The following is a 27963-nucleotide window of genomic DNA, read 5'->3' on the forward strand; positions in this document are numbered from 1 at the left end:
CCAGACTATTAGAAAGTTGTTCTGGAACATTCTAGCAGGTGGCTTTCCCTTGTCAACTCTACTTTCACCTAAAAGGCTAAACATATTAACTTCCATATAGAATGTGGTTTGACTCCTTTATCTCACGCTCTTTTTCCTTCATTCTTCTTCCTTCTTCTCTCCTCTTTCTCTCTTGTCCTTTCCACTCTTTCTAACACATTCTTCCATTCTTTGTTTAACTTCAGTCCCCCATTCCAGTTCATTGTGTCTTCTTCACCTTTCTTCTCTATTTCCTTGGCCTCCTTCCATTTTCTCACTAGTATTCTCTTCTCCCTTCCTATCTGCTTAGCCTCATCTCACTCTATGTCATGTCCTGTTTCTCTCCTGTGTTTAAATATCGCATTTCTCTCTCTCTTAAGTCGTACATCATCCTTATGTTGTTTCAACCTGTCTTTCAGCCTTTTTTTTTTGTTTCTTCTATGTACACACTCTGACATTCTTTACATTTCACTTCTTAGATATTCCCTTCCACTTCCTCTTCTCTGTTTTCCTTTTTCTTGTTTGCATTCTTCGCTATTCTTAAGATGCTTCTACCTCCCACCTGCTAGAATGTTCCAGAACAACTTTCTAATAGTCTGGAGGGGAATAATGTTTGTGTATATAAATCGTCCTGTTTTTGTATCTTGTTACATTTGTACTTGATACAGAGTCTGAACAAGACCTTGCTATAAGGTTGAAACGTTACGTTTAGTTTATGTTTTATAATAAAATTAAATTACTGCCTTGGTCAGCATATTGAATTTTTATATCAGGGAAATTATTTATTGACACCCTGTAAATATTTATTTCTTGAATATATTCGGGTGGGCAGATGATATTGGGGCGAGCCTCTGGCGCCGTGCCTGCTTACTATACATGCAAACAAAACACAAACGCAAAGAAACAATTTCACCCCTTCTTTTCTCCAACAACATCGATTTTGATTTTACTTAACAGGCTTTACACGGTGCATTTAGATCACTAACTTTTCCAATAAATACCAGTAATGTGACGTAGAACCCACACGAAGCACTTAGCGCAAGCTATCTCTTCCTGCGATCTAAATGGACGTATTACGCAGTCAAGCATCGCTATAAAACCTAACAGATTGTTTCTTCGGATATCGATTTGTTGCAAAGGTTTTCCTTCATTCCACAAAGTGTACCTGCACTGCAGAGTTATTGTTCAAGAATTAGGTTGATTACAAGATTTAAAAAAAAATGCCGCCTAATATGGGTATAAGATTGCTGAAGGAGTATTTGGATTCCAGCACCATACATGGCTTTAAATACATCACAGAACCTAGGAGGAATATCATTGAGAGGTATGAACCCTTTAATGTCATTTGTGCATGGCTTAATACACGAAAAAATACTCAATACAATTGTTCTCAGAGGCACAACCACGAATGTTTGTCGGGGGAGGCTAGTACCAGGATAAACGTACCGATAATAATAATAACATTATTATTATTATTATAGTAGTAGTAGTAGCAGTAGGGGAAATAACTTATCTGTGGTAGAAGTCTGTGCTAACGTAACAAAGCGTAAGTCTGTACATTTTCTAAAAGCTACAATCTGACCAAGGTTCGTTCACTTATTCTACCAGCCAGTTGCTCTTCTTAGGCATGTCAATAATGCAGAGTCAAGTGTAAGAGACTTCCTGGGGTGCTGGTGTAGCAAGCTGCTCACAGGTAAACCGGTTGCAATTTTGCTAAGATATAGGAAGTCAAAACTTGACGAATCGGCGTGAAGAAAGTCTCCACTGGTAAAGGAATAGAGGAGAAAGGTGGAAGGATTGGATTGGAATAGTGAACAGCACTCTTTAGTTTTGGTCTGCGAAGAAAATCAGTGTTACTGACTTAGCCTGACAAACAAGCTTGCAGTACAGGCTTACACCCTACCATGCATGATTCAGGTTCAAAGGTTTTAAAATTGAAGAGTTAACTGTTTGCCATTTCTAGTGTTACTTCTAGTTGTCCATTTAGTGTACCATTTATTTAAGTATCTTTTGCTCTTTACCATCGAGCTCACTATGAGCAGCAAGTTGCTGTACCATCTAGGATGAATGATGATTAGTGAGCTAGATTGCCAAGAAGGGTATGATAGTTGTTTATATATATATATATATATATATATATATATATATATATATATATATACGTATATATACGTATATATAAATAATAAACCTTTGAACCTGAATCATACATGGTAGGGTAGGCTAATTACCTGTGTAACGTGAATTCTGATGATGAAGTCGAGCTGAAGTTATAGAACGAAGTGTAAGCCTGTACTGCAAACTTGTTTCTCAGGCTAAGTCAGTAACACTGACTTTCTTCGCAGACCAAAACTGAAGAGCGCTGTTCACCATTCCAATCCAATCCAAAAAGTGATCCTTCTACCTCTGTTCTCTATTCCTTTACAAGTGGAGACTTCCTTCGACAAGTTTTGACTTTCTATATCTTAGCAAAATTACAACCTGTTTACCTGTGAGCAACTTGCTACACCAGCACCCAAGGAAGTCTCTTTACACTTGACTCTGCATTTTTGACATGCCTAAGAAGAGCAACTAGCTTGTAGAATAAGTGTTGGCACAAACGATTTTAATTTTATTTTCAAAACGTTCAATTTCACATTAATATTGAAAAACAAGCACACAAACTGTATTTTTGGAAGACAGAAAATGTATTCCAAATAAAATTATTGTATATATACTGCTGGACAAGAAAAACCGGACACTTGCATTTTTTGTTTTAATGCATGGATTCTGATTCGAAGGCTAACTAAATTATTGGATATATATTCAACAGAAAACAAACTTTGAGGATGTTCTACATACATTAATAAGTTAAATTAGAACGAAAACGAAAATTACAGAAAACAATCAAACTGAAAGCGAAATTCATAATTCAGATTTCAAATATTAAGGTGTCCGGTTTTTTTTTGTGCAGCAGTATATTATACACAAAAGATGTATAACTTGCACGTACAACATGTGTTTTACACATATGCAACATGGAGCGACGTAAAATAAGAAAATACATGTGTAATTTGTTTACACTGATTGTGTACGTATTCAAAACTTCTTTATTACATATATGTACAGTCACGGACACTGTAGGGTTGTAATAAATACATTGACTTTCAATGGAAACGTTACAACCCAGCAAGCGGATTATTCATCTAGGGGTGCTGAGGGGGTGCGATTCTGAAACGAAACACGCATGCAATCTTTCAAACTGCGGGCGCAAGGTGCCAAACGGCGGGGGGGGGGGGGGGGGCAAGGACAAGTTACTTTCCCTTGGTAGATAAGGTTTAGCATAGTGCGGGGGCAAAAATAGCAAAACGCGGGGGGCAACTGCACCCCTAATAGCCGCTACTGATTAACTGACTGAAATTAAAACTACCCTTCATGTTACAACTCGCATTAAATAATTTCCCGAGCACGACCTTAAAGGCAGCTGACATTTTTGCTCCAGTGTAAGGAAGAACAAGTAGACAGAAAATAAACCGTTTACCAACAATACAATAAGGAAAAAACATAACTCACATTAAAGCTATAGGCAATTATCAAAAACCACGAACAGACTAGGGATGGCCAGATCCGGATCCGTGATTCCGTAATTTTCGGTTCTGGATCCGGATCAATGGATCCGCATCCATGGATCAGGAATTTTCGGATCCGCGGATCTGGATTTCGGCAGAAAGGCTAAGGAAATGTCTGAGAAGTGTCAATGTAGGATTCGTGTCCTGGCAACCAAAGGTTTATGACTTGTCACTCTCTACAGTCGGGCCGCGATAACAAGCGGTGTGCAATCAGAACGCAGAACGGCAGAACGTGACCAAATTCTGTCTCCTCGTTGGCTGCCATGTGGCTGGGGGTTGTCTGCGTTGCCACGTTCGCACAAACAGGCAGACAGGTTAATCAGCTGTTGGCAAGCTCGGGAATAAAAATAAAACATCACGCGAAATTAAGCACGTACGAGTACGTATCAGTATGCTAATATATGTTATTTCCGTCGTTAAGTGATAAATTAACGAATCTAGAAGTTTGAATTTTAAGTTTCTTGTAGGTTAACGTTAACTTCCCGTGTGAATTTTACTTTCTGGCAAGCATGAAACTTCCTGCTCGACACAGCAACCGAAAACCTTCACTGAAAGAACCTTTGTTGTGTTTTTATTATGGTACATTGCAAGCATGAGCTACCGGCATCTTTTTACTTGTGTTGTATCGTATCACAATTACCTACAAAATAAAATGCATCTTGTGTTACGAACAACTGTGGCAAATTGTTCTATTTTGATTTCATGCCGCCTCTCTTTGCCTTTGTCACACCGCGACGTTTCGCAACTCGATACCGACCGCAGCTATGCCAGCATATTGTTTTTGTATACGAAACTCACCCTTTGATATGTAACAACATGGAATTTATTCTTCTGTGACATTGTTTAAGCTTCAGAACGTATGTATTTCTTGGAAATTACGTATAAACAAATTTCGTACAACTTGGTTTCGTTAACAAGTTTTTAAATTATATTTTGCGGAACCACAAAAATTTACCTCTGAAACAGAATTTCAGAGAAGTGAGTTACTGTATTACGGAGAAGAATTTATCAAGAACAAATCAATTGTGTGTGAATTGATTGATTGATTGAGTTGGTGTTCTAAAGTCCACTTTATGCACACTACGGCTAATCTGGGATGGACCTACAGTTGTAAGTGGGATCCTGTGTACCAATTACTTTCTTTCTTCTTTCCGACATTGCAGTACAATTTCTCCAAACAACTCTTACAAACACACACACGAACGCCCGCTCACGCACAAAAGTATTCAATACAGAAATCGGACTGAATATTAAGAAAAACTAGCTTCATTCAGCCAAAAGCTCTCCGCATATTAACGTTGTTTCTTCAAATATGAACAGAGTCGGAATGAGAACAATGGAAGTGTCCCGTTGTTGACTGTTTAACCAGATGTTTAATCCTACACGTGTTTCTATGGGCTCGCGAAATTTCTGAAGGAGGTCAATCCGGCAATAGCGCGTCGCTACTAGAGTGGATGGTTTCACGCCGGTTGCTAGCGCGTCCCGACTGTAATTGCACCGCGAGCCGGCCTCCTGGCGGAATGGTTAGCACATCGCGCTACGACACCAGGGGTCCCGGGTTCGAATCCTGGCCTGGCCATGGATGTTTGTGAATGTCTATTCATCAATTTTGAACATTTCATCACTCATCCCAATCTTCGCAAATTAGGCAAAAGTGACACAAGAAGCGAAGTAAAATTAAGCAAATAATATAAATAATATATAATATAATTGCTCCGCGAAACGGAAACGAGTTCTCGAGGAAGAGCTGTGCCCCCCGAACTAAAACAAAAACATATGTGCTTGTTACCGTGGTGCAGGATAGGCGAATTCGAAAAAGGGGTCTCCATGATATGGACTCTGAAATTTAATTCCAGATTTCACGCTTCTATTTAATATGCCAGTGTTGCTGGTGAAACGAGATTTTGATCTGTATCATCCCGGAAAATATTGTTTTCTTGTTTAGTCCCACAGGGCACTGTACGAGACTTTGGCATGTCTCCTCTCGAGAGACGCGACTCCTTCTTCTCTTGCCTTGTCTGTCCCACGAACAACACAAATGGGCATGTGTGTTCAGTTTCATCATATCATTACCTACTTACTTACAACACTATGGTCAGGGCTTCCCTTACTGCGTAGTGGTAAGACTATTGCCTTGTAATCAACGGGTCCCTGGTTCAACACCCGGTGGAGGCACCTAGAGTTTCAGATCCCACTTTAAACTGTAGGCCCAGTCCCGATTAGCCTTCTTTTCATAAAGTGGAATTAAAACAACAAATCGCCCGACCCTGTGGCCGAGTGGTTAGCACATCGCGCTGCGACGCCAAGGGTCCCGGGTTCGAATCCCGGTCGGGCTTGGTTGTTTGTGAATGTCCATTCATCAATTTCATCATTTCATCACTCATCCCCATCTTCGCAAATTAGCCAAGAGGCACAAAACGCGAAGTAAAATAAACTAAATCAATCAATCAATCATAAAACAACAAATCAAACAATCAAACAAACGACGCCATTTTCAATGCTGTAGTTTGAGTTTCTTGACATCATTGACGTCTAGAATCCTCTTCGAATTTCATTTTGGTGTACAAGAAATTGCACGAAATTCCTCCTGTAAACGGAGCATTATTCTTCCATTTGGTTCTTAAATGGTCAAATAAAGTTTAAATCTAAAGAGTTTTAACAGTACCAGTTTCAACGAAATCATTTAACTGGAAGAAATAGCCATTACGCAATTTTACAGGCAATGAAAAATATAGCAACAACGCCGGAGTTATATTCTATTTTGATCTACTTCCGTTAGCTCAAAAATAAAACTACTCGAAGATCCAAGTTCAGTTTCGAATATCCCCTCTGAGCATATGTGAATTATGCATACTTGTACATGCGCCAATATTGTAATTTGTAAGTACTGACAAAACCCGTTTACATGCGTCAAACGTTTAAGCACATTTTATGCTCAAAGAGTTAATGGGGGGGGGGGATATTACACGTTAAGGTGGATTCTGAAAAATTGTTCTATGTGACTTTACCCGGCTTAGAAGCCCGCGCACCTTGAAAACAAGGCAACAGCGTTGGCAGTACTTTATTGGCTAGATAATAGCAGGCAAATTGTTACCTACTAATATACATATCTCGTATATATATATATAGCAGAGGCGTGGCGTGCAGTAGGCGCTGTTAGCGCAGGTAACACCAAAATATAAAGAATTGAAGAACCTGTCTTAAAATATTATTACGTACATAAACTGGTAATATTGCCGTAAAGTAAACATTGCAGACTGACATTTTTTCTGACACCGGCAAAAGCGAAGAGGTACCGGTACCCTCCACAGGCAACATGAGGAAAGGGTCCTGAGCCCACCCAAGGAAGACTTTCCGTCGCAGCAAAGACTGTTACGGCGGGAGGAGGAGGCGGGTTAATGACATGACTGTTTAGCCGCCGCAGTTGCCGGTGATCCTTACCGAATACAGATCAGTGTTGCCATATTCAAATGACAGAAAAGAGCTCAGTCGCCTAATCGGATCTATCTTACTCTGAAGGTGTCCAGTCACACTGGGGAACGATGGCGCAGTGGTAGCGTCACCGCCTTGTAATCAAGGGATCCCGGGTTCGATACCCGGTGGAGGCACAAGTGGTTCGGATCCCACTTTAAACTGTCCCGATTAACATTACTGTGCATGAGTGGACTTAAATCGCCAAACCAAATTTTAAAAAATAAAATCACACTGGGGGAAAAGCAAAATACCAAGTGATATTTTGTATTTACTCTAAATATCAGCGATTACGAAAGTCCTCTTTGTCCTTCTTCGACATCATGGGCGAGAAGGAGAGGAGAGGGATGGGTATGGTCAAGGGGTCCGCTGTCCTTCTAAAAATGTCAACCTAAAATTCTATATTTCACACACATCATATTATTTCGGTTACAGGAATTTGTGATAATTGTTGAAAGGGCCGATTGAGATTGACATACGTTGTCGCAGGAATGCGATAATTTCGGATTGAAGCAATGTTTTTGAGGTGGAAGAACTGTTTTTGGGTGAAAACATTACTTGCAATCATAATTTCTCGATTGTTATCTTAGCACGCTCTGAAGTGTCAGGTGTCGCAGGTTCCAATCCTTGGCAAGAAATGGTTATTTCAATGTTCGTTGTTATTATGTTACTTACATAATTATAAAAATTAATAATTACATACACAAAGAAATAATAATTTTATTTCAATAATTCACCATGCATCCTCATCGTCACGATTATCCTATAAAGCGAAAGCCTTAAAGGTAGCAAGGGACGTAAAATATACGAAATAGTAGTTGTGTCAGAAATGAGATTTCTGTGGATTTAGCGAAACATGGGAGTGAGAGTAGTTAGGAAACAGATGAAGACTACATCTACTCTACTTGTCTTATTTGAAACAAAAAGTTTCGCCATTTGGGCAAATCTGGTTTCAAAATAACTAAGACGGCAACAGTAGTAGAACTGGACTTCTTGCAGGTTCCGAAGGAAATATTGGGGAAGCGCCGATGCTGAGAGGGGAGGGGGCAAGGAGGGTGCTTCACGTGTTACAAAAGTAAACAACGGTTTGCGGGAGGGACTGTGCAATGCGAGTTTTGTGAGTGGTGTCTTTCGTCTTTATGTTGTTTTCGGGCATTGTCAATTAATTAACAAGCGGAATGGAGCTTGCTCCGAGTTCCGAGGTGGCGGGTTCATCCTATCTGAACAGTGTGTGTAATTGTGCGATGTAAGATATTTTGAAGCAATCTTTTGGTTCGTTCTTTTCAGGGACGTCGTTAGGGGGGGGGGGCCGGGGGGGCACTGGCCCCCCCGAAACGTTCACGTGGCCCCGGCAAACTGTTCTACATTTGCTGAAAATTTTACTTTCATGACAAATATTGCAAAATAGTTTTGCAGTAATTTTTCCTTTCAGTTAGAAACGCTGTTCTTAATTTGAGTGGCACGAACCCAAAACCACATTTCTTTCTCGTTTTCCTGGTTCTAGCTATAGTGAATGTCAGTGTAGGAACCTAGAACTTCGTTGTTTCTCGAAATTTTGAGGGAGTGGTCTTTCCACCCCTAGCAGTCGCAGGTCAACAACAGGCAGGGTTGGGCGTTAAGGGGGTTCTAAAGCCATGCTAAAGCATAGACCCAAATTTCTAAGGGTAACCGTACAACTAATATAGATTCGGTAAGGAAGAAATTTTCCGATATAAAAGATTGTTTTATTCACTAGAACATGTGAACCTTATAATTTTGTTACGATTGAAGGGATTTAAGTAAATAACAGAAAATATAAGGTCTGCGTCATGTTCAAACTGCTGCGTACAGATGGCGCTGAAGTGGTAGTTTCGTTAATACCGGTGCATTTTCTTTCTTTTATGACTACTATGGAAGATTTCGTGGTGAAACAAGGATCACATGTTCTTCCCGCAAGCATCTGAAATACTATGTGAAAAAATGAAAACATTTCGTACCTTCAGAGAGTAGTGCTTATCATTAAAACTTTTGAAGTGTCGTTTCGTCGCAATATACTCCGTGGTGCAGATTTTAGCCAACACTGTTGCCGAGATTTCACTCCGTGCTTTCTAACGATATGATCAATGCAAGTTCTTGAAAGAGTGAAAATCAAACCAAGCTACCAGAGGATATCGAATTCCGTACAGATACGAGAACAAGGGAACAAATATTCCACGGAGGATGTTAAAAATCTGAACAAGCTCGAAGGTAAGTCTTAATATTTAATTGCTTGTTGCTTAATATTATCCATCAAAGGCAAAATGTTTGAAATATAGGCAAAATGTATAATTTATTTACATGTTGAAGAAATATCTTCTGATGTAATATCGGTGAGAATATCGCTTGACACTGCATGACTTTTTTAACTTCCAAACGAAGTTGATAATTCTTTGTAAATGTAAAATCAGAAAGAATGTTATATTTTACGTTAGGCATTTCTATAGCATAAAGTATACGTAGCTTAATATAGATTATATCTGATATCATTAAATCAATAATGCATAAAATGCTCTATTTTCATTCCTGTAAGTTAATTTCCAAACCTAGGAAACTCGGCTATTCACATGTACAACATCGGAATGTTTATTACAAATCAGTAGTTTGTTTAAATGTTTTGTACTTTGCTCTTGTACATGGTTGAAACGAGTACTTGCTGACCTATTTTCTACAAGAGTTTTTCTCTTTTTATTTTTGAAGCAGCTCGCAAATATTCATATGTATTATGTAGGTCAGGCTGAGTTAGGTTTGATTCGAATAGATGTAATGTGAGATCCCTGAATGTTTGCAAGTTTCGGACACAGTTATGTTATCTTCCTTTACAGAAAAACGTCAGAAAATCAGTTTTGTAAACTGTATGAAGCTCTTCTGTTTTCTTGTCCTTTTATAATTTAGGACGGTTCATAATGAGAGTGCATTTCGTCCAATAACTTGATGCTGTATATATTTAAAGTGTAAAAGTACACCCTAACAGTTATGAGACTAAAATTTTACCGTCTATCGAACACAAGTCTGTATGTTTACTGAGAATTTCAAAATGAGTACCGGTATAGATAAATGTTCCCATACTTGGAAGTACAGTCATGGAAAAAAGTTCTTCCCCATAAGGCTTTAATAGGAGCAAGTAATGCAGGAGGGTAGGCAACACATATTGCACCCTTCGATGATCGGGTGATTTTGCCTGTCTTAACACCGAGAAATGTGTTCCACGCGAAGGTCAACATGACAGGAAAGCAAAGAGGGTCACGTGACTATTGGTTATGTGGAGTGTTGTGCTTCTCCACGTCCCCAGTTCTTGATCCACATTGCAGAAAAAGTAGAGCTGCATGCAATATATGAAAATAGGTTGTTTTCAACTACACGCTTAATTATGATTTTCCCAATTGTAAATCTATCAGACGTGTCTCCCGATTTAGTCGGGACAGTCTTTTACTTTGAATTCCTGTTTGTCATAGGCGTAACTTGACGGGAGCAGAAAGGGCATTTGTAACCCCCCCCCAAAAAAAATCAGGTTTCTTAAAGCTGCTAAAACAGGAATTAAATACTATGATTTGACGCGTCCAAAAAAAGTATTATATTGAAAGATTTTTCACAAATACGTAGATAGAAATTTAATACTTTGAAAGTGTCTCAGATTTGTTTATTGTCACAACTTAGTGTGGCACAGGTCTACTACAAAAGTGGAATTTCGTAACAGAAATATGAACCCACTCCTTTTATTTCGTAGCCGATTTCATCTTGAAACTGAAATTAAGAATGTTAGTTAATAATGTAATTGGTAAACAATAAAAAAATGTGTTAGACCCAATTCTTTAATACCTTATCATAATCTTTATCGCAAGTTGGAATTTTGTTGTAAGTCCACTGTATGCAAAAAAAAAAAAGGTAAAGTTCTCACCTGTGCTTGGCGCTACGCCATGAAGGCGTATAGGGGGTGTGGGGGTAACGCCCCACACTTTCTTGATTCGTTCGTGAGTGGGGGTGATGTGATCAGCATCACGCCGCCCCACACTTTCTTGATTCGTTCGTGAGTGGGGGTGATGTGATCAGCATCACGCCCCTGACCGCCTTTACCACCAGGGTTTCCCCCAGGTACCCATGTCATTCGACGCTGGGTGGGCGCTGGGGCCGCTTCCAACGTTAGAAAAGTTCCCGGGCTTGAACCGGCCGGGAATCGAACCCGGGACCTATAGCATGGTAGTCAGACGCGTTACCGACTGAGTCACCGGCACAGATAGACTAATCTGAAGTGCATACAGTTTAAAGTGGGATCCGAACCACTATGTGCGATCACCTGGTATCGTACCCCCAGACCCCTTGATTACAAGGCCTTACCACTACGCCATCAGTGAGGCGCACACAATCTTTGTATTTTGACCTTTTTAAACCTATATGTATCATATAAGAGGTTGTTTAACGTTGCTATGCCTCTATGGATTATATTTAGCCAGTATTCGAGCACATAGCGTCAGGTTTCATAGAATATAAGCTTCTCTTCCATGTTTATGGTTTCCTGTCTGCAGTAGAAAAACTGGCAGGTTCCCATAGCTTTTCTTTCAATAGTCTTCCAATGGTTGCATATCATATCACTCAAATTTGATTCATTCGTTTCGAACACAATCCCCGATGGCGCAGTGGGATCGTGGGCGCCTTGTAATTAAGGGATCCCGGGTTCGATACTCGGTGGAGGAACATAGTGGTTCGGATCCCCCTTTAAATTATAGGTCCATTCACGATTAGCCTAGCAGGACATAAAGTGGACTTAAGACACCAAATCAAGCAACTAACACAATCCCGTTATTGTCCAGATTATCGAATCCAGAACCTTCGTCACGAATAACATAAGCAGGAAGACAACGTGAAATAACCGAACAGAAACAGAACCTAAAACCTACATAGGATAGATTGGATTAAGTCGACGATACAGCACGGGTTCTGAAATGAAAAAGAATACGAAAGTTGAAGGACCTCTATACGCACCCACTTTTCCTCCACTCAATGGGGAAGATATCCTTCTAGCTGAGAAGCCTTTACGTAGGAGTGCCCTGAGGGAACTTCAAGGCCACGACGATAAAGTGCAATGACGGGACCAAAACATACGGCAGATAGCTGTGTTCCTCCTTATTTCGTACGCCATTGATAACTGGAACACGTGACCTCGTCTTTGGTAGAGCAGAAGCCTGCTTGCTTGCCACCACCCTTTAGTTCAGTGACCTTCGCCCGTAGTCAGAAAGAGTGAATGACTCACCATATACTTGTTGTCTGTGAGGCTACACAAGAATAGATATTTCGATAGTGGCTGTAAGTATTGTTTCATCTGCAGTTATATCAGTTAACATTTCAATAGTTTCCTTCCTAATGGTTACGTTAGTGATAAACATGTAAATTAGTTCTCGAGAGTGAACGTTTTATCTATTTGAACGGGGGATTCTTATACAGCCTGCATGTATTATTTTTTCCTGAAACAAGAAGAAATTCGAAGACGCAAAAAGAGTTGTATAAGAGTAGTTAACAAAAGGAAAAAAGAAGAAGAAATCGAAAATGTAAATGCTGAAATAAATTATGGTAGAGATCGAGTGAATAACATTTTGTCATGGGGCCTCCTCGATGGCGTAGTGATAACGTCGTCGCCTTGTAATCAGTGGATCCCGGGTTTGATACACGGTGGATGCACATAGTGGTTAGTATCCCACTTTAAACTGAAGGTCGAGTCCAGATTAGCATATCTGTGCACCAAACCAAAACTAAGAAAGAAATTGTCACAGTGTAAAAAAATTTCATGTTCAACCACATACGAAACACAAGGGAATAATATATTGCAGTTTGGAGTTCACATCTGTAGCATCTAACCAGCACAATTATGAATCGCAACATATCGTATCAGATCCATTTTTATTATACATGTATGATAATATAAGGGAAGTAGAGGAAAGAGAAAACCAAGCGAAACACGGACGCCTTCTCCAGAATTTCAAATCTCGTTACATAAGGTTCTGGGTTGGAGTCCCGAACAGGCATGACTTTCTTTTTCTTGCCCTTTTATCTGCTTCATTTCATCATAATTCATCGTTATGGTTTACCTGCAGGGGAAGAATTATGACAATAATTGCCAATACAAAGCCAATGACGAACAGAACAACTCGATTACGGAGATGCCAAGAAGAAACGAGACTTGACAGTTTCTCCGCCTCTCGGTTTGTCGAATTGAAAATTGCTCTCCCGTTCTCGGTCTCGATTAGTTAAATATAGAAATCGAAAATGTATGTGAATGAATATACATGTATTTTATATATTCCGGTTTTGTAGGAGATTTCGTGAGAGATGAAATAAGTACTCTTCCATCGTATTTATTTTTATAATTTTTATTCCCTGTTCGATGATCGCGACGATAAGGACGAGTGACCATTACATGAAATTGATGACGAAATAGTCAAACACCCGCGACAAGGACGGTACTCAAACCCGGCAACTTTGGGGACGATATCGAATGTCAATCACTTAATGAGCTTGACCACCGAGCCTGCTTAATGTTGTTTCTGTCAGGTAATTCGTAATAATATCCCACATTCACTATCATTTGCTTCATAATTTATCTTATTGTTGTGATTAACCTGAATTCAAAGAATTAGTTGAAAGGCAAAAATGCAAGATTGAATGTCTCTGATGTTACTTCGTGCCGAATAATATGACGTGGTATTATGATATGAATTTATTAATCATATAATATGCCTATTCATTCCATTGATTGATCCCAATTGAGCACACAAAATATGCTATAATGTCCACTCCATGGAGGAGTGGTTAGCACAGCGCGCTACGATGCCATGGGTCCCTGGTTAGAATCTCGACTTGGGCGTGGGTGTCCTTGGTAAGTGTCCCTTCATCAATTTCATCATAGCATCACTCATCTTCATCGTCGCTATTTGCCAAAAGTGAAAGAATAGCAAATCTAAATAACAAACATCCAATCAAATCGAACATCTCTACCGATTTAATTCTATACGGTACCGAATTCCCACTTTATTACTGCATCTTAAGTCATTTTACAGCATCTCAATTGTTTTCCGATTCGAAAACATTTGGAATGTTGTTTTGTGCAGTTGATTGTGCATTGTTTCGTTGTTTGGATTGTTTAATTAACGTCGCATTAATTAGTTTTAGACCAATCGTGACGGGGGAAGCAAGAGCACAAAGAAAGCAAAAAAGACAAGGAAGAGACCACGGCTTTCTTTAAAGATAGCATCCCGTGAATACAACTCAAGTGACTGCAGAATATTATGAATAAAATTTATTTCGCTTTTTCCTTTTATTTCTGTTTCAGTTATTTTACTTCGCTTTTCTTCTACCACTCGCGTTACTCGTGTCGGTGAGGAAGAATTATAAACTCGTGAAATGGACGATGGTACAAAAAAATATATGCCTCTCCCACGGTTCGAAACTGTCAGTACAAAATATTGTCTTATTTTTAAAATTTACGGGCAAATATGGTTTGTCACGTAGCAATTTTCGCTTATCTCTTTCTCAAGGGGTTCCATTGCCTCTCTGATGTCGTAGTGGTAACGTCTTCGCCATGTAATGAAAGGCTTCCGAATTCAATACCAAATAGAGAGGCATTTGGTTCGGATCCCATTTTAATCTGTAGGTCCAGTGCATGAACTGGACTTAAACAATTAACGTGTGGCATGTGGTCTGTGATGAGAACCATCATTTCAGCGAACCTCTTGACAATGACTCTAATATCACTTGAAAGAATAGTATTTCTTTACGAGTAGGTCTTGTCAAGAAACCAGTTCCTGAAATTTTCTTCTGGAGGCATCGTAGCACCCAGCTGTTTGTTGTGGCTGGGGCACGAGTCATGTGACTCATGCTATCAAAGCTCAATCCTTCCCGAGAACTCAGAATCACCAGGCAAACTTAAGCGAATATTTTGTTATTTGGGTTGCATAAACAACAGGCTTTAAGACGTTACGAAATTCTACGTCCCGTGGCCCAGGTATTTTTTTCTAAGACTGTACAAGGGCAATAATTTAATTGTGGATGACACAGAGCTTCATAGAAATCATAATTTGTCCTGATTATGCTACGTATATTTGGTTCAATACCAGATTGGATTTCAGTAGCCGTTTGTACTAAATAGTTTACTTCGAATACCAGCGAGTTTGAAGCTTGACTAGTTTCTCTCTCAGACCTATGACTGATTAATTTTGCATGGATGCCTATTATTAACATTCCATGCAGATAAAAGTTTTTTTTAAGCTTTTTTGCTTCTTGGCTGGTCTACTATAATAATTCAAATAAAAATATAGTAGGAACTGAATTTCCATTTCATAATGTATTTCTGTTATTTTACCTCCAACTTCTGCTCCTTGGAACAATGATGATGAATAATGATTTGATAAAATGGATGATTGGAACAAAGATAATGATTAAATACATACATGAAACCAGGATTCGAACCTAGAGGAACCTCACTCCATATAGCGTTGCAATCATCACTCTACTATGAAAATATTTCTAACAATTATTTTGCCAATTTCTGTTTTAGGCTCATCATATTTAACATACATTATAAAGTTAGATCATTGAAGTGAGCTCATATCGTGAACCAAACTGCCCTTTAATAACATGACGATATCGTTAAGCATTATAGTGCCAATTGGATCTATTATTTTCAAATCCATTTATTCAACATCTGTAAGTTCCATTATTAACTCAACTTGTCTAAGGTTGTAACAATGTAATATCAATATTTTTTAAACATGTTTTGTAAGTTCATAGTCTCATATACGATGTTAACACTATTTTTATTTGTTCCTTTTGCAGATGAGGATTTGAGAAACTAATTGAAGTGTCTTCTGTCCATTTAGTAAAGAGCACTATTGGAATTTGTACAAGAGGACAATAGGTTTGACCGACAATGGCAGTTGCGTACCATGGCAGTTGGTGTATAAGCTTCTACGGAATGTACTGTAAATCAACAAAGTGGACTGTTTGAACTTTACATGGAAGAGTACATACATTTTTGCTTGCTAGCGTAGACAGTTGATTGAATGGTGATGATTTACTAGAAATCAAGAGTCCAAAATATGCTCAAGAAATTATGTTTCAAGCCTTAATAATATCTTATAGCAAGTGGTCATCAATTGTAAATTGTATATTAGGGGAAACAGGAGAAAAAAAAACAGTACCAGGGGTGTGACTTACTTGTGTTGTCTGTCAAGCATTGGTACGCATTCATTTATATTCTTGCAAGTTTAAATTTTTAGAGCTATTTTCAAAAATCCTAAGAAAATAGATTTCTTCCTGAATACGATGATGATTTGCAAAAACCATATCTCTCAGACAGTGGCGGCAATTAGGGGGAGGGGCAGATGGCCCCCACTTTTACCGCAATACTATACAAAACCTCATCTACCAATTGAAATTAAAGTGTCCTTGCCCCCTTCCAGTTTTGGAACCCAATCGACAACACTGCTCTCAGAGAACGCAATAATGTTTTGCAGGGTACGATAAAGAAAAATAATAAATATGTATTGAAACAACAACGTAAATATGGTTTTATATATCCCGAAAATCTAGTTTTAGTAGTCCCTGTAAACAATTATTTTGTAAGCTATTGAACTTCTATTCTAATGGTATTCATTACTGTATTGTATCTTCCCTCGAAATACGATTTTTAAATCTTCTTTATACACAGAAAGGCTAATTGGGACTGGACCTACAGTTTAAATTGGGATCCAAACCACTATATACAGTCACCGGCAATAAAAATGGGACACCTATATCCTGAAATACCCGCATCCCTGCAATGCGTTATGTGTGTTGCCTAACTCAACGGCAGTGACAGAACTTGCCATTGAAAATTTGCTGTTACAATTCACTCATCGCCGTAGATTTAGACAACACACAAGACGCATTGCAGAGAAGGGAGACTTTCAGGATCTAGTTGTCCCATTTTTATTGACGATCACTGTACACTCACCGTCTATCGAACCTGGGACTCCTGTATTACAAGGCGATTACGTTACCACTTTGCCAAGGGGGAGGCTCAACTTTCCTCTCAATTCATACCAATATGTTGCTGAACTCGATGATATATCAGCAGTGTTTGAATAGTTACTCTTTAAAAGTAACTCCGAGTTAATCACTTGAGAAAGTAATTCGCATATAATTACTGTTCTTTAGAAAGTACTTGACATAGTTATTATTACAGTTACTTTACTCTACATTTGCTTCATCTCGTAAGACGTTTTTCGGATCATGAGTTGCAAGCGCGATGTCCTTTTCGCCACCGATGACCACCAAATGCTTAGCATTAAGTTTCATGAAATTATAACTTATTTCTTACATTTCATGTACAAACATTGAGGCAATAAAATTCACAGTAAACGTCTGTTTCAAAGCAATGACGATTAACATTTCATTTCATTTTGTTGAGCAAACCAAATATTTTTTAGAATTTTTGTTGAACTATAAAATTACTGTGTGTCCATGAGAATTGTTGGAGATTATGTATGTAATCTTATATGGTAAGTGTTCTAATACAAATAAACTTGGGATACATCCTGGCTCTTGACGAAAAAAAATACAAAATTGTCCTCATGGTCTCGAGATTTTAATAATCATCGATTGATTGATTGATTTGCTTTATTTTACTTCGTTTTTTGTGCCACTTTCGACTAGTTTACGATGATGGAGATGAGTGGATATGATGAAATTGATGAATGGACACTCACGAACATCCATGCTCAGGCCAGGATTCGAATTTGGGACCCCTGGCGTCATAGCGCGATGTGCTAACCACTCCGCCACGGGGGCCGGCTTTAATAATCGTCAATTTACCCATTCTTTGAGGAGAACATTTGGTTTAAATTAATATTTCTTTCCATGCAGTAAAGTAATTGTACAACTTACTAGTTAGGTGGAAAAATAACTGAGTTACAATTACTAATTTCATAACGTAAGTAGTTCACAGTTACTGTTACTTGAAAATGTTACTGATACTTCCAAAGATTCTACATCAGCTGCAGAACTAAAAGCCAGAATAGACCAAATCCGTAAAGAATTATGAAACAGGACATCGTGTGCTGACATGACATGCAAATAAATTAGATGCGCTACAAAACTGTATTTAATATTGAACTATTATAAAAATAACAAATATGTCTTCTATTGTGTATCCAGGATTATTCTGACATTTTTCTTTCAAAATCGCGATATTAAAACTCAGTAAAAATAAGGGTGCAGAATTACATGTTTATTCACTTGAAGGATAAAAGATTGAGGATCGTTAGAGACCGCTAATATTTATAAATATTTACAAGATGTTCACTGAAATTCTGCAAATTTATGAAGAAAATCTGCTAACGTCACCGATAAAAGATATAAATATGTTCAAGTACTGTCATATAAAGTGAATTCTACAGTCAATGCAGCATTCGCTTCAAACGTAATTGCAAAATGTTTTCAATTATTTCAATAACTCTTCTTACTTTATGCATTTCGTGTTTGAATTAACTACAGCTATCTTTGTATGTTCTCTTCTGCTTTCGAAATATTAAAATAAATACATAATACAATACAAGGGATTTTATATTACTATTACGACTATTACTATCTTGCATTGCTGATAAATTGTTGTCGGAGATCTGGCAACATGGCCCTCGGTTGCCATGGCAAACGGTGCTGCCATCTGTTATCGAAAAATTACCACAAAATTGCCTTTAGTACGGCCTTAAATATATTACATAATCAATTCATACACCTCATAATAAACCAATAGCAAAAATTATATAAATTGTGTCTCAAATGTGTGTGCTCCCTTCCCTCCAAACAATTGTTCATGCATTTAAGACAAAATCAATGAAGAGAAGCAGTGGCGCAGGAACGTTTTTCATTTCGGAGGTACAAAATCCAGCCTCCCATATTATACGAGGGTCATTATTTATATTTTGAGCCTTGGCAACACTGATTGAAGTTAGGCGCGATTTGACGTTTGCACGGAATCGTCTGGCATTATTGACCATAACGTACTTCAAATGTTTTGTCAATAGCTTCATTTGTGTTGTTTATGTTGCCTTGGAGATTGCGCGACAACAATAAAATGGAATTAACTCGTGAACATTTTCGTGCGATGATTTTTTACGATTTTCGACGTGGATTATCAAGACAAGAGTGCATCGGTCAACTTACTTCCACATTTGGCGATGAAGCCCCATCCTTTGCCAATGTGAAACGCTGGTATAACGAATTTAATCGTGGCCGCCATTCGTTCACCGACGAGATTCGCGAAGGTCGTCCAAAATCAGTTGTTGTTCAAGAAAACATTGATGCTGTGCAAAACCTAATACTGCAAGATCGTCATGTGACATACTGTGAGATTGAGGCAACCATAGGCATTAGTTCCACCATGATCATTTAGCTGTGAGAAAGGTATGTTCTCGTTGGATCCCACACAATTTGACAACAAATCAAAAAGACGCTCGCGTCAATTGGTGCAAACACATGCTCAATAAATACAATCGTGGTGCTTCAAAAGACTTATATAAGATTGTAACAGGTGACGAATCATAGATATGTGCATATGAGCTGGAACGTAAACAGCAGTCGACTGTATGGGTGTTTCAAGATGAACCCAATCCAACAAAAGTTGTTCGAGCTCGAAGCACATCGAAACAAATGGTCGCCTGTGGCAACTGTGCCTTTAGAGGAACGTAGAACGGTCAACTCTGAATGGCACACAACAATTTGTTTGCCAGAGGTCTTCGGTCAAATACGGAAAACAAACAAACAACGTCGGATCATTCTTCATCAAGACAATGCCAGCTGTCACACATCTCGTCTAACAACCGACTCTATGAACAGTCAAAAAATCGAATTGATGGGTCATCCGCCGTACAGTCCTGATTTGGCACCCAATGACTTCTTCTTGTTCCCGGATGTCAAGAATAAATTGCGTGGACAACGATTTTCGTCGGCGGAAGACGCCGTTGATTCGTTCAAAAACCATATTATGGAGGTGTCTCAAGAAGATTGGAAAAACTGCTTTGACAAATGGTTCGAACGAATACAAAAGTGTATTGACCATAAAGGAGAATACTTCGAAAAACAATAAAGCAGTTTCAGTTTTGTTCTGGGCTAATTTTGAATTTAATAGAATGGAAAATCAGGAGTTCGAAATGTGAAAATTGCGAACAAAGATACATCTATATTCATTTTAATGCATGTTCCAATTTAAAGGGTGTGAGAAGGATTCCCACCCCACCCCTCTATCTTGAGCCATCCCAACCAGGAATAATCATCTCCCACCTACTGGATATAGAAACCATATCATTGAATATATCATACATATAGGAGTTCCACTTCAGTTTAGTTCATTTTAATTTTAAGTCCCATGCCTACATATAAAAAATATATTTAAAAAATTCATGGCGTTGTGTTTTTGTTTCATTCGATATCCAATTAGATTTTAAGCAATTAGTGTATTAATTATAAGTATACCTAACACATAGGTAAAAATAAGTTCTCCTCTCTCTGATAAAATCACAAATCGCACTATGTTTTAATGACTAGGAAACATTTCATTTCACCTAGGAATGATATTGCGATGAGACGAGTCGAGAATTGTTACAGCCTCATATCGTCTCCTGTGTGGTGAGGTCCTTCTCGTTCTTGTTTGTGCTTATTCTTGTCTCGGTTTCGGATCAGAAGTTTAAAACTTTTTCTAGATTCACTTCATGCTGAGATAGGCTAATCGGGACTGGATCTACAGTTTAAAGTGGAATTCAAAGCACTGTGCATGTGGGACCAGTCAATTAGAAGGCGAGATATCTCGTCTTGCTTTATTTTACTTCGAATGTCAATGTTTGCCCCCCTAGAATAGAATTCCGTCCAATGTTATGGGAACAATGTCCTCTGGCCCCCCATGTGGCTGCGCCACTGCTTGTTCTGGTTAGTTTTTAGTTACTGAATCACAGACCCGTCTCTGGGACGGCAATAGATTTTAATTGGCGCCATTGCAACGAATTCGGCACACTTGCGACAAATATTATTTTCCTAGTTGTGTATAAGTAAAAAATCACTACCAATGTCAATGAATAATTTCTCATAAGATATAAATTAGTCAAATTATTTATTCTTTTAATTAACTAATCTAAACTAATTCTGTTTTGTTTGTTTGATTTGTTAAGGGTCTTGCGGTGGTACAGTGGAAATAGCCTTGGTGATGACGTGACCATTATATTATTTCATAACCAAGCAACGAGAGAATTATTATGGGTCCCCATCTTTCACTCTGCTTCCTCCTTCTTTCTGACGTCGACTCTTACTGAAAAAATACTAGACCGTAATAGTGTAATACTACTACTACTAATAATAATAATAATAGGCTATTTTTAACTTTAGTTTAGCACATTCAGAGCCTGATGAAGAAACATGTTAGATTCTTTCATACGTACAATTGTTCTGTATGTAAGTCATCACTCACCCATGATTTTCAATGGGATTTTCAACTTCATCCCGTCGTCACCTTGTAATCAAGGAGTCCCGGGTTCGATATCTACTGGAGGCACATGGTGATTCGGATATTACTTTAATCCGTAGGTCCAGTTCCGATTAGCCTTTCTGTGCATAAAGTGGACTTAAAAAAAACATAACCACAGATCAACGTATCTGTACTATAACTTCATCACTATTTACGTGGTATCTTAGAAAGAAATGCCTCTAACATCATCATCGCTATCAACCATAGGTTATTACTGGTTGCAAATCATTTTATTTTCGGCTTTCTACCGAAGTTGAATTATGATTGCGCAGAACCGTAATTGAGGATTTTTCTTGCAGGTTGTATTGGATCGGGTGTTCTGCCTTTTGCTTCTTCGCGACGTACAAACTTTTCCTTGGCACCTGGGACAACTTCCAGAACAACGCCATCAGTTTCACCGTGGACACCGACGATTACTTGCAATGGGACACCAACTTCCCCTCAGTCACCATCTGCCAGAGAGGATCTGAAGACTCCGTGTCAGAGAATATGGACTCGTGAGTACCATTATCACAATACCATAGACCCTCTGATTAAGGGGGTGGGCAGCAAAGGCCGGGCTCAGTGGCTCTTGGGATGCACATTTGTATATGTTACCAGTCAGTCAGTAAATTAAACTATTGCCTTGCGATTTTAAGTATCGGAACCTTAGAATATTGATTCTAACAAAGGCAGGGACGATTCCTCCATGTAGGAAGTGAGGAACTTCCTACAGTTCATTTCTACTTGCTTCCAGTTCTCTACTTTTTAGGAGTTTAATAATAATGCGCGTTATAAAATTATGAGCTCAATGTACGTACAATACAGGGTGGCTCAATAAGTCACTTAACACCCTCAGTACAAGGCCACTGCGGCATGGAATGTGAAAATGGCGATGACCAATCATTGCCTGGCCAAGGGGGAACCACATTGACGCCACCCACACGGTCGGCGGCCATCTTGATGTCCGCCATCTTGAATTCAACTTCAGAATTTTAAATGGGAAGGGGGTAGTGCGACATATCAAAAATCAAAATGGGCTAGAATTTCACGATAAATGCAATGGTGAAGGGTTTTTCGACGTATCTTTAACCAGTAAAAAGTTATGACTGAATTCTTGTACCAATTTGCTACTTTTCGAGGTGTTAGAAAAATGCCTTAAAATTTGTTTAGCGCATCGGTAATGCATCGAGATAAAAGTGACGTCTATGGAGAGACGTTCGCATGCCATTGCACACGATTTTAATCGGATACATCCATGAAGAGCTGCGCATTATGAATGGTTGTCGCAAACAATTTACAGTGTGACGCTTCCATTGAATTAAAAGTCCTTCACAGTGACAAGGCTAATGTTTATGTTCATAAGGAAGTTCATAAACAGAATATTCGATGCTTTTTATCTGATAACCCATTTTCGACAGATCAAAGCTGAATGGTTAGTGTTGGTAAGTTAATGGTGTGGCGTGCTGTGTGGAACACGATTGGTTAGTCAATTTTCCATCAACGGAACCTTAAATGCTTAGGGCTACTTGGATTTGTTAAATAAACAGTTTTTTTCATCCTTGCTTATGGAAGAAGGTACTTTTTACAGAGTTTTTTCAATAGGGAAGAACACCAGAACACTTATGGGAACGTTATGAACCAGTTTTTGTCCAAAGTTAGTTATCATATGACAAGGGTCACATATTATGTTTATAAACTTCCTTATGAACATAAACATTAGCCTTTTCACTGTGAAGGAATTTTAATTCAATGGAAGCGTCACACTGTAAATTGTTCGCGACAACCATTCATAATGCGCAGCTCTTCATGGATGTATCCGATTAAAATCGTGTGCAATGGCATGCGAACGTCTCTCCATAGACGTCACTTTGATCTCGATGCATTACCGATGCGCTAAACAAATTTTAAGGCATTTTTCTAACACCTCGAAAAGTAGCAAATTGGTACAAGAATTCAGTCATAACTTTTTACTGGTTAAAGATACGTCGAAAAACCCTTCACCATTGCATTTATCGTGAAATTCTAGCCCATTTTGATTTTTGATATGTCGCACTACCCCCTTCCCATTTAAAATTCTGAAGTTGAATTCAAGATGGCCGCCGACCGTGTGGGTGGCGTCAATGTGGTTCCCCCTTGGCCAGGCAATGATTGGTCATCGCCATTTTCACATTCCATGCCGCAGTGGCCTTGTACTGAGGGTGTTAAGTGACTTATTGAGCCACCCTGTAGAGTAAGTTAGATAGTCAAGAGTTGACTGCTTTCGCTCGCTCCAGCCGCAGCCCAAAGACGATGGACACACAGGCTTTGCTGCCCCGCCTGAGGAACCTCGCTGGTATCGCTACAAACAAATGGGTGGGAAGTGGAAAAGGGGCAGGTTGAAGGTTGCGGTTTTAAAGCATCCAGCGAAGAAGCATCGAGGGTTTCCTCAATCAGTGATGCAAACCCCAGCAACATGGTACTAAACCTAGCACAATTTGATCATTGTTGGCACCTAGCACCCTGCTTTTGGCATGATGGTAAATATAGCATAATCTGCAAACGTGAGTCTCTGGGATAGGGAAATTAATTCAAAGGGATATGTTTTCAGGAAATAGAAGCAAAATTAGGTCCAAATCTTATTTTTACTTCACCAGCGGAAATGTTTAAAATAAAAGGGAGTATGGTTACACAGCGACAAGCTTTTTACAACCATGCCACGATCCATCCTCTATCTTTTATTTATCCTTCCAGATTTTGTTCGTGAGGAAATTTATGGCAGGAAATAGTTTTTTTTTTACTGAACCTATCTCGTTTGTTGAGCCATCGTACACAATTTCCTAAACCTTTCTCAATTTACCATAATTTCTTCCTACACACCCAAAAAAGCCACGGACCAAGGTCATTAAATCTTTAGTGGAAGACAGCCTGCTGTTGTCTCGGCTCGGTGAGGTTGTCAGTTGCAGAATCAAGGGCGGGGCCAGAGAAACCCCATTCCATTTCAATTTCTGGAAAGTTATTGAAATTCGAATGGTGAAATAATGTAGCAATATTTTGCAACAAAAACTATTGTTTTCTGTGACTTACAGGAAGTAAGTTACAGCAACTATTAAGTATTATTATTATTATTATCATTGAAGTAGGGTTACGTTTAACCTTACAGTCTATTTTACACTTATTATCTAACTATATGAAACAGCTTCTTGTCCTACATGAATTAATATATTAAATATCCAGTTATGCAAATTCTATATATTAGGGTTATTTTTTAAGTAAGGTCAGGCCCGTAGCTAGAGGGGGGGCAGGGGGGGCAGTTGCCCCCCCTGAGAGCCTGCCTTGCCCCCCCTGTGAAAAGTGCAGTACACATTCCAACCTAGAATTCTCACTAATCTTTACAATTATATCATGTGTTACTCCAGCAACGTAAAGACACTTATTGATTTTGTGATTTATTAGGGTGTATATAGGCCTTCCCGATGGCATAGTGGTAGCGTTGTCGCCTTGTAATCAAGGGGTCCCGGGTTCGATACCCAGTGGAGGCACATAGTGGTTCGGATCCCACTTTAAACTGAAGGTCCAGTCCCGATTAGCCTTACTGTGCATAAAGTGGACTTAAAACACCAAATCAATCAATCAATCAATCATTATTAGGGTGTATGGGATTCCCTATAATGTCGTACCAGGATTGGGGGGAAAATTCCCTTCCAGATTCAAACTTCGGGAAATGATTTCGCAATTTCCAGTATCTAGAACAGTTGTGACATTTTGAGTAGTCTTATATTAAAAGCGCCTAATGTGTTCGAAAGTTTTTCTTGGATGTGTCGTTATGAACTTGGAACTGCTTAATTTTTTTGTTTCCCAAGTCTACCTTTTGATAATAGTGATTCATGTGGTAGAGAGAGGAGGGAGTGGATATTTGATTTTTGTTACTTTCCTTTGCTTTTCTGCCATGTAGCTAATCGTAAGAATGAGTGATGACGTGAAATTGATGAAGATACACTCATAAACAGTGCCGCAACCACAGGGGGCAATGCCCCCCCCCCCCACCTTGGACGGAAATCCATTCTAGGGGAAGCAAACATTGAAGTAAAATAACAAGACTAGGAGAATATAAGAATAGCAGGACAATTGGATACTCATGATGGAATTAGTTTTTACGTGTTTCTTGCATTTTTCTTCCAGACGGCAAAGGGCACTTGCAAGGGGGACAGAGGGGCAATTGCCCCCCCCCTCGATTTCACATTTTATACAAAAAAAAATACATTTCGTAAAATTTTCTTGCTCGCTTCGCTCGCATTCCCTTTTGTTCTTACAGTCCAAGCTCAGAGCCATAGCTATGAGGCGGCGAGAGTCGGCCCTGAGAGACAAACGATCTATGCCATGGCATCCTGTAAAGTTATTTGCGCCCTATTAAAACAATTTCTTTCTATGAAACTTATGAATGAAATATTAATGATGACACTGTAATCCAAGAACTCATTGATCAATCAAGGGATTGCAAAACATGCATTTCAACTATGATGTAATACAATTCACACAATATTTTGCAAAATGGTTAACGTAACCAGTAGGCAAACATTGTCTGTAGTGATACAAGAGTCTCCCCTTTGAAGGAAATAGATTCCGTGGTGGACTAAGGGACCCACGTTTTCATGTTTTAGCAAGTACAAAAAACTATATTACAAATTTTTACAACAAATTGTTGGATTCTCGTTAGATTCCCTTGTGCGTAAAAATCATTCATACTGGAAACTAGAGGGAATCATTTCATTATGAAGCATGATTTATGAAGGGCTCCCTTAATCAGTTCTGCAGACAGGCTCAAACATTAACATTATTGACCTGTAAATATCAAGTACAGTGGGATCCATGAGTATTACCGTGCAAATTGTCCATCACCATGTTCGTGCACTTTATTTGACCCAATAAAAGCTTCAATAATTAGAAATAAAACTCTAAACAAGGTGTCGACAACTTCTGCATCAGCATACATAAAAATCCATCGCTTAAAAACGCATAGGATGTCTGAGAATAATTAATGAAAATAGTCATGGACAATTTGCCGAGCAAAACTAGTGGATCCCACTGTACATAACAGTTGGGCTGAAAAGTTCATAGGCTGACTCATAGATGGCGTTACGACAATTAAATCCATGTGATTTTTACTTAGTACTAACCTTCAAAAGATACGTGTATAAATTTCACAGCTGCCGGATAATTAGTTCGTGAGATATAGCATTGTGAGTGAAACAGCTTTTGTTATTGTGAAAAAATGGATAAAAAATAATTTTGTGTGTTAATAAAACATTGCTTTTTGGCGAAAAAAAATACTGTTGAAGCCAAGGCTTGGCTTGATAAATATTATTCGGACTCTGCACCAGGAAAATCAACCGTTGAGAAGTGGTTTGCTAAATTTAAACGAGGCGAAATGAGCATCGAAGACGATGCACGCAGTGGACGCCCCAAAGAGGCTGTTACCGACGAAAACATCAAAAAAGTCCACAAAATAATTTTAAATGATCGTAAAGTGAAGTTGATCGAGATATCTGAGACTTTAAAAATATCAAAGGAACGTGTTGGACATATTGTGCATGAATATTTGAACATGCGAAAGCTGTGTGCAAAATGGGTGCCGCGCGTGCTCACAATCGATCAAAAGCAACAACGTTTTGATGATTCGGAACAATGTTTAGCGATATTCAACCGTAATAAACACGAATTTTTCCGTCGATATATTACAATGGATGAAACATGGCTCCATAACTACACTCCAGAGTCCAATCGACAGTCAGCCGAGTGGACTGCACGTGATGAACCGAATCCAAAGCGTGGAAAGACGCAACAGTCGGCTGGCAAGGTTATGGCATCAGTATTCTGGGATGCGCATGGTATTATATTCATCGATTACCTCAAAAAGGGCCAGACCATCAACAGCGATTATTACATAGCGTTGTTGGAGCGTTTAAAGGATGAAATCACGAAAAAACGGCCCCATTTGAAGAAGAAAAAAGTGCTGTTTCATCAAGACAATGCACCGTGTCACAAATCAATGAAAACGATGGCAAAATTATATGAATTAGACTACGAATTGCTTCCCCATCCACCATATTCTCCAGATCTGGCCCCCAGTGACTTTTTCCTGTTTGCAGACCTTAAAAGAATGCTCGCTGAAAAGAAATTTAGCACTGATGAAGAGGTAATCGCCGAAACTGAGGCCTATTTTGAGGCTAAAGAGAAATCGTACTATAAAAATGGCATCGAAAAATTGTATGACCGCTATAATCGTTGTATCGCCCTCGAAAGCAACTATATTGAATAATAAAATCGAATTTTGTCAAAAAAACTATGTTA

The 27963-nt window shown here is 38.8% G+C and overlaps 1 protein-coding gene across 1 annotated transcript in view; it reads left to right on the top strand.

Moving 5' to 3' along the window:
• The first annotated feature begins 1196 nt into the window (after positions 1-1196).
• The window catches only part of LOC146001693 (sodium channel protein Nach-like), a 131662-nt gene continuing 104895 nt past the window's right edge, over positions 1197-27963 (top strand). The window contains exons 1-2 of the mRNA XM_083139347.1: positions 1197-1342; positions 21954-22151. Of these exons, the coding sequence (XP_082995473.1) occupies positions 1239-1342; positions 21954-22151 (302 nt within the window). The 5' untranslated portion in view covers positions 1197-1238. The remainder of the gene's footprint in view (positions 1343-21953; positions 22152-27963) is intronic.

This window comes from Lepisma saccharinum, chromosome 17, assembly GCF_977018435.1.
Source record: "Lepisma saccharinum chromosome 17, izLepSacc3.1, whole genome shotgun sequence".
In the NCBI taxonomy this organism is placed as follows: domain Eukaryota; kingdom Metazoa; phylum Arthropoda; class Insecta; order Zygentoma; family Lepismatidae; genus Lepisma; species Lepisma saccharinum.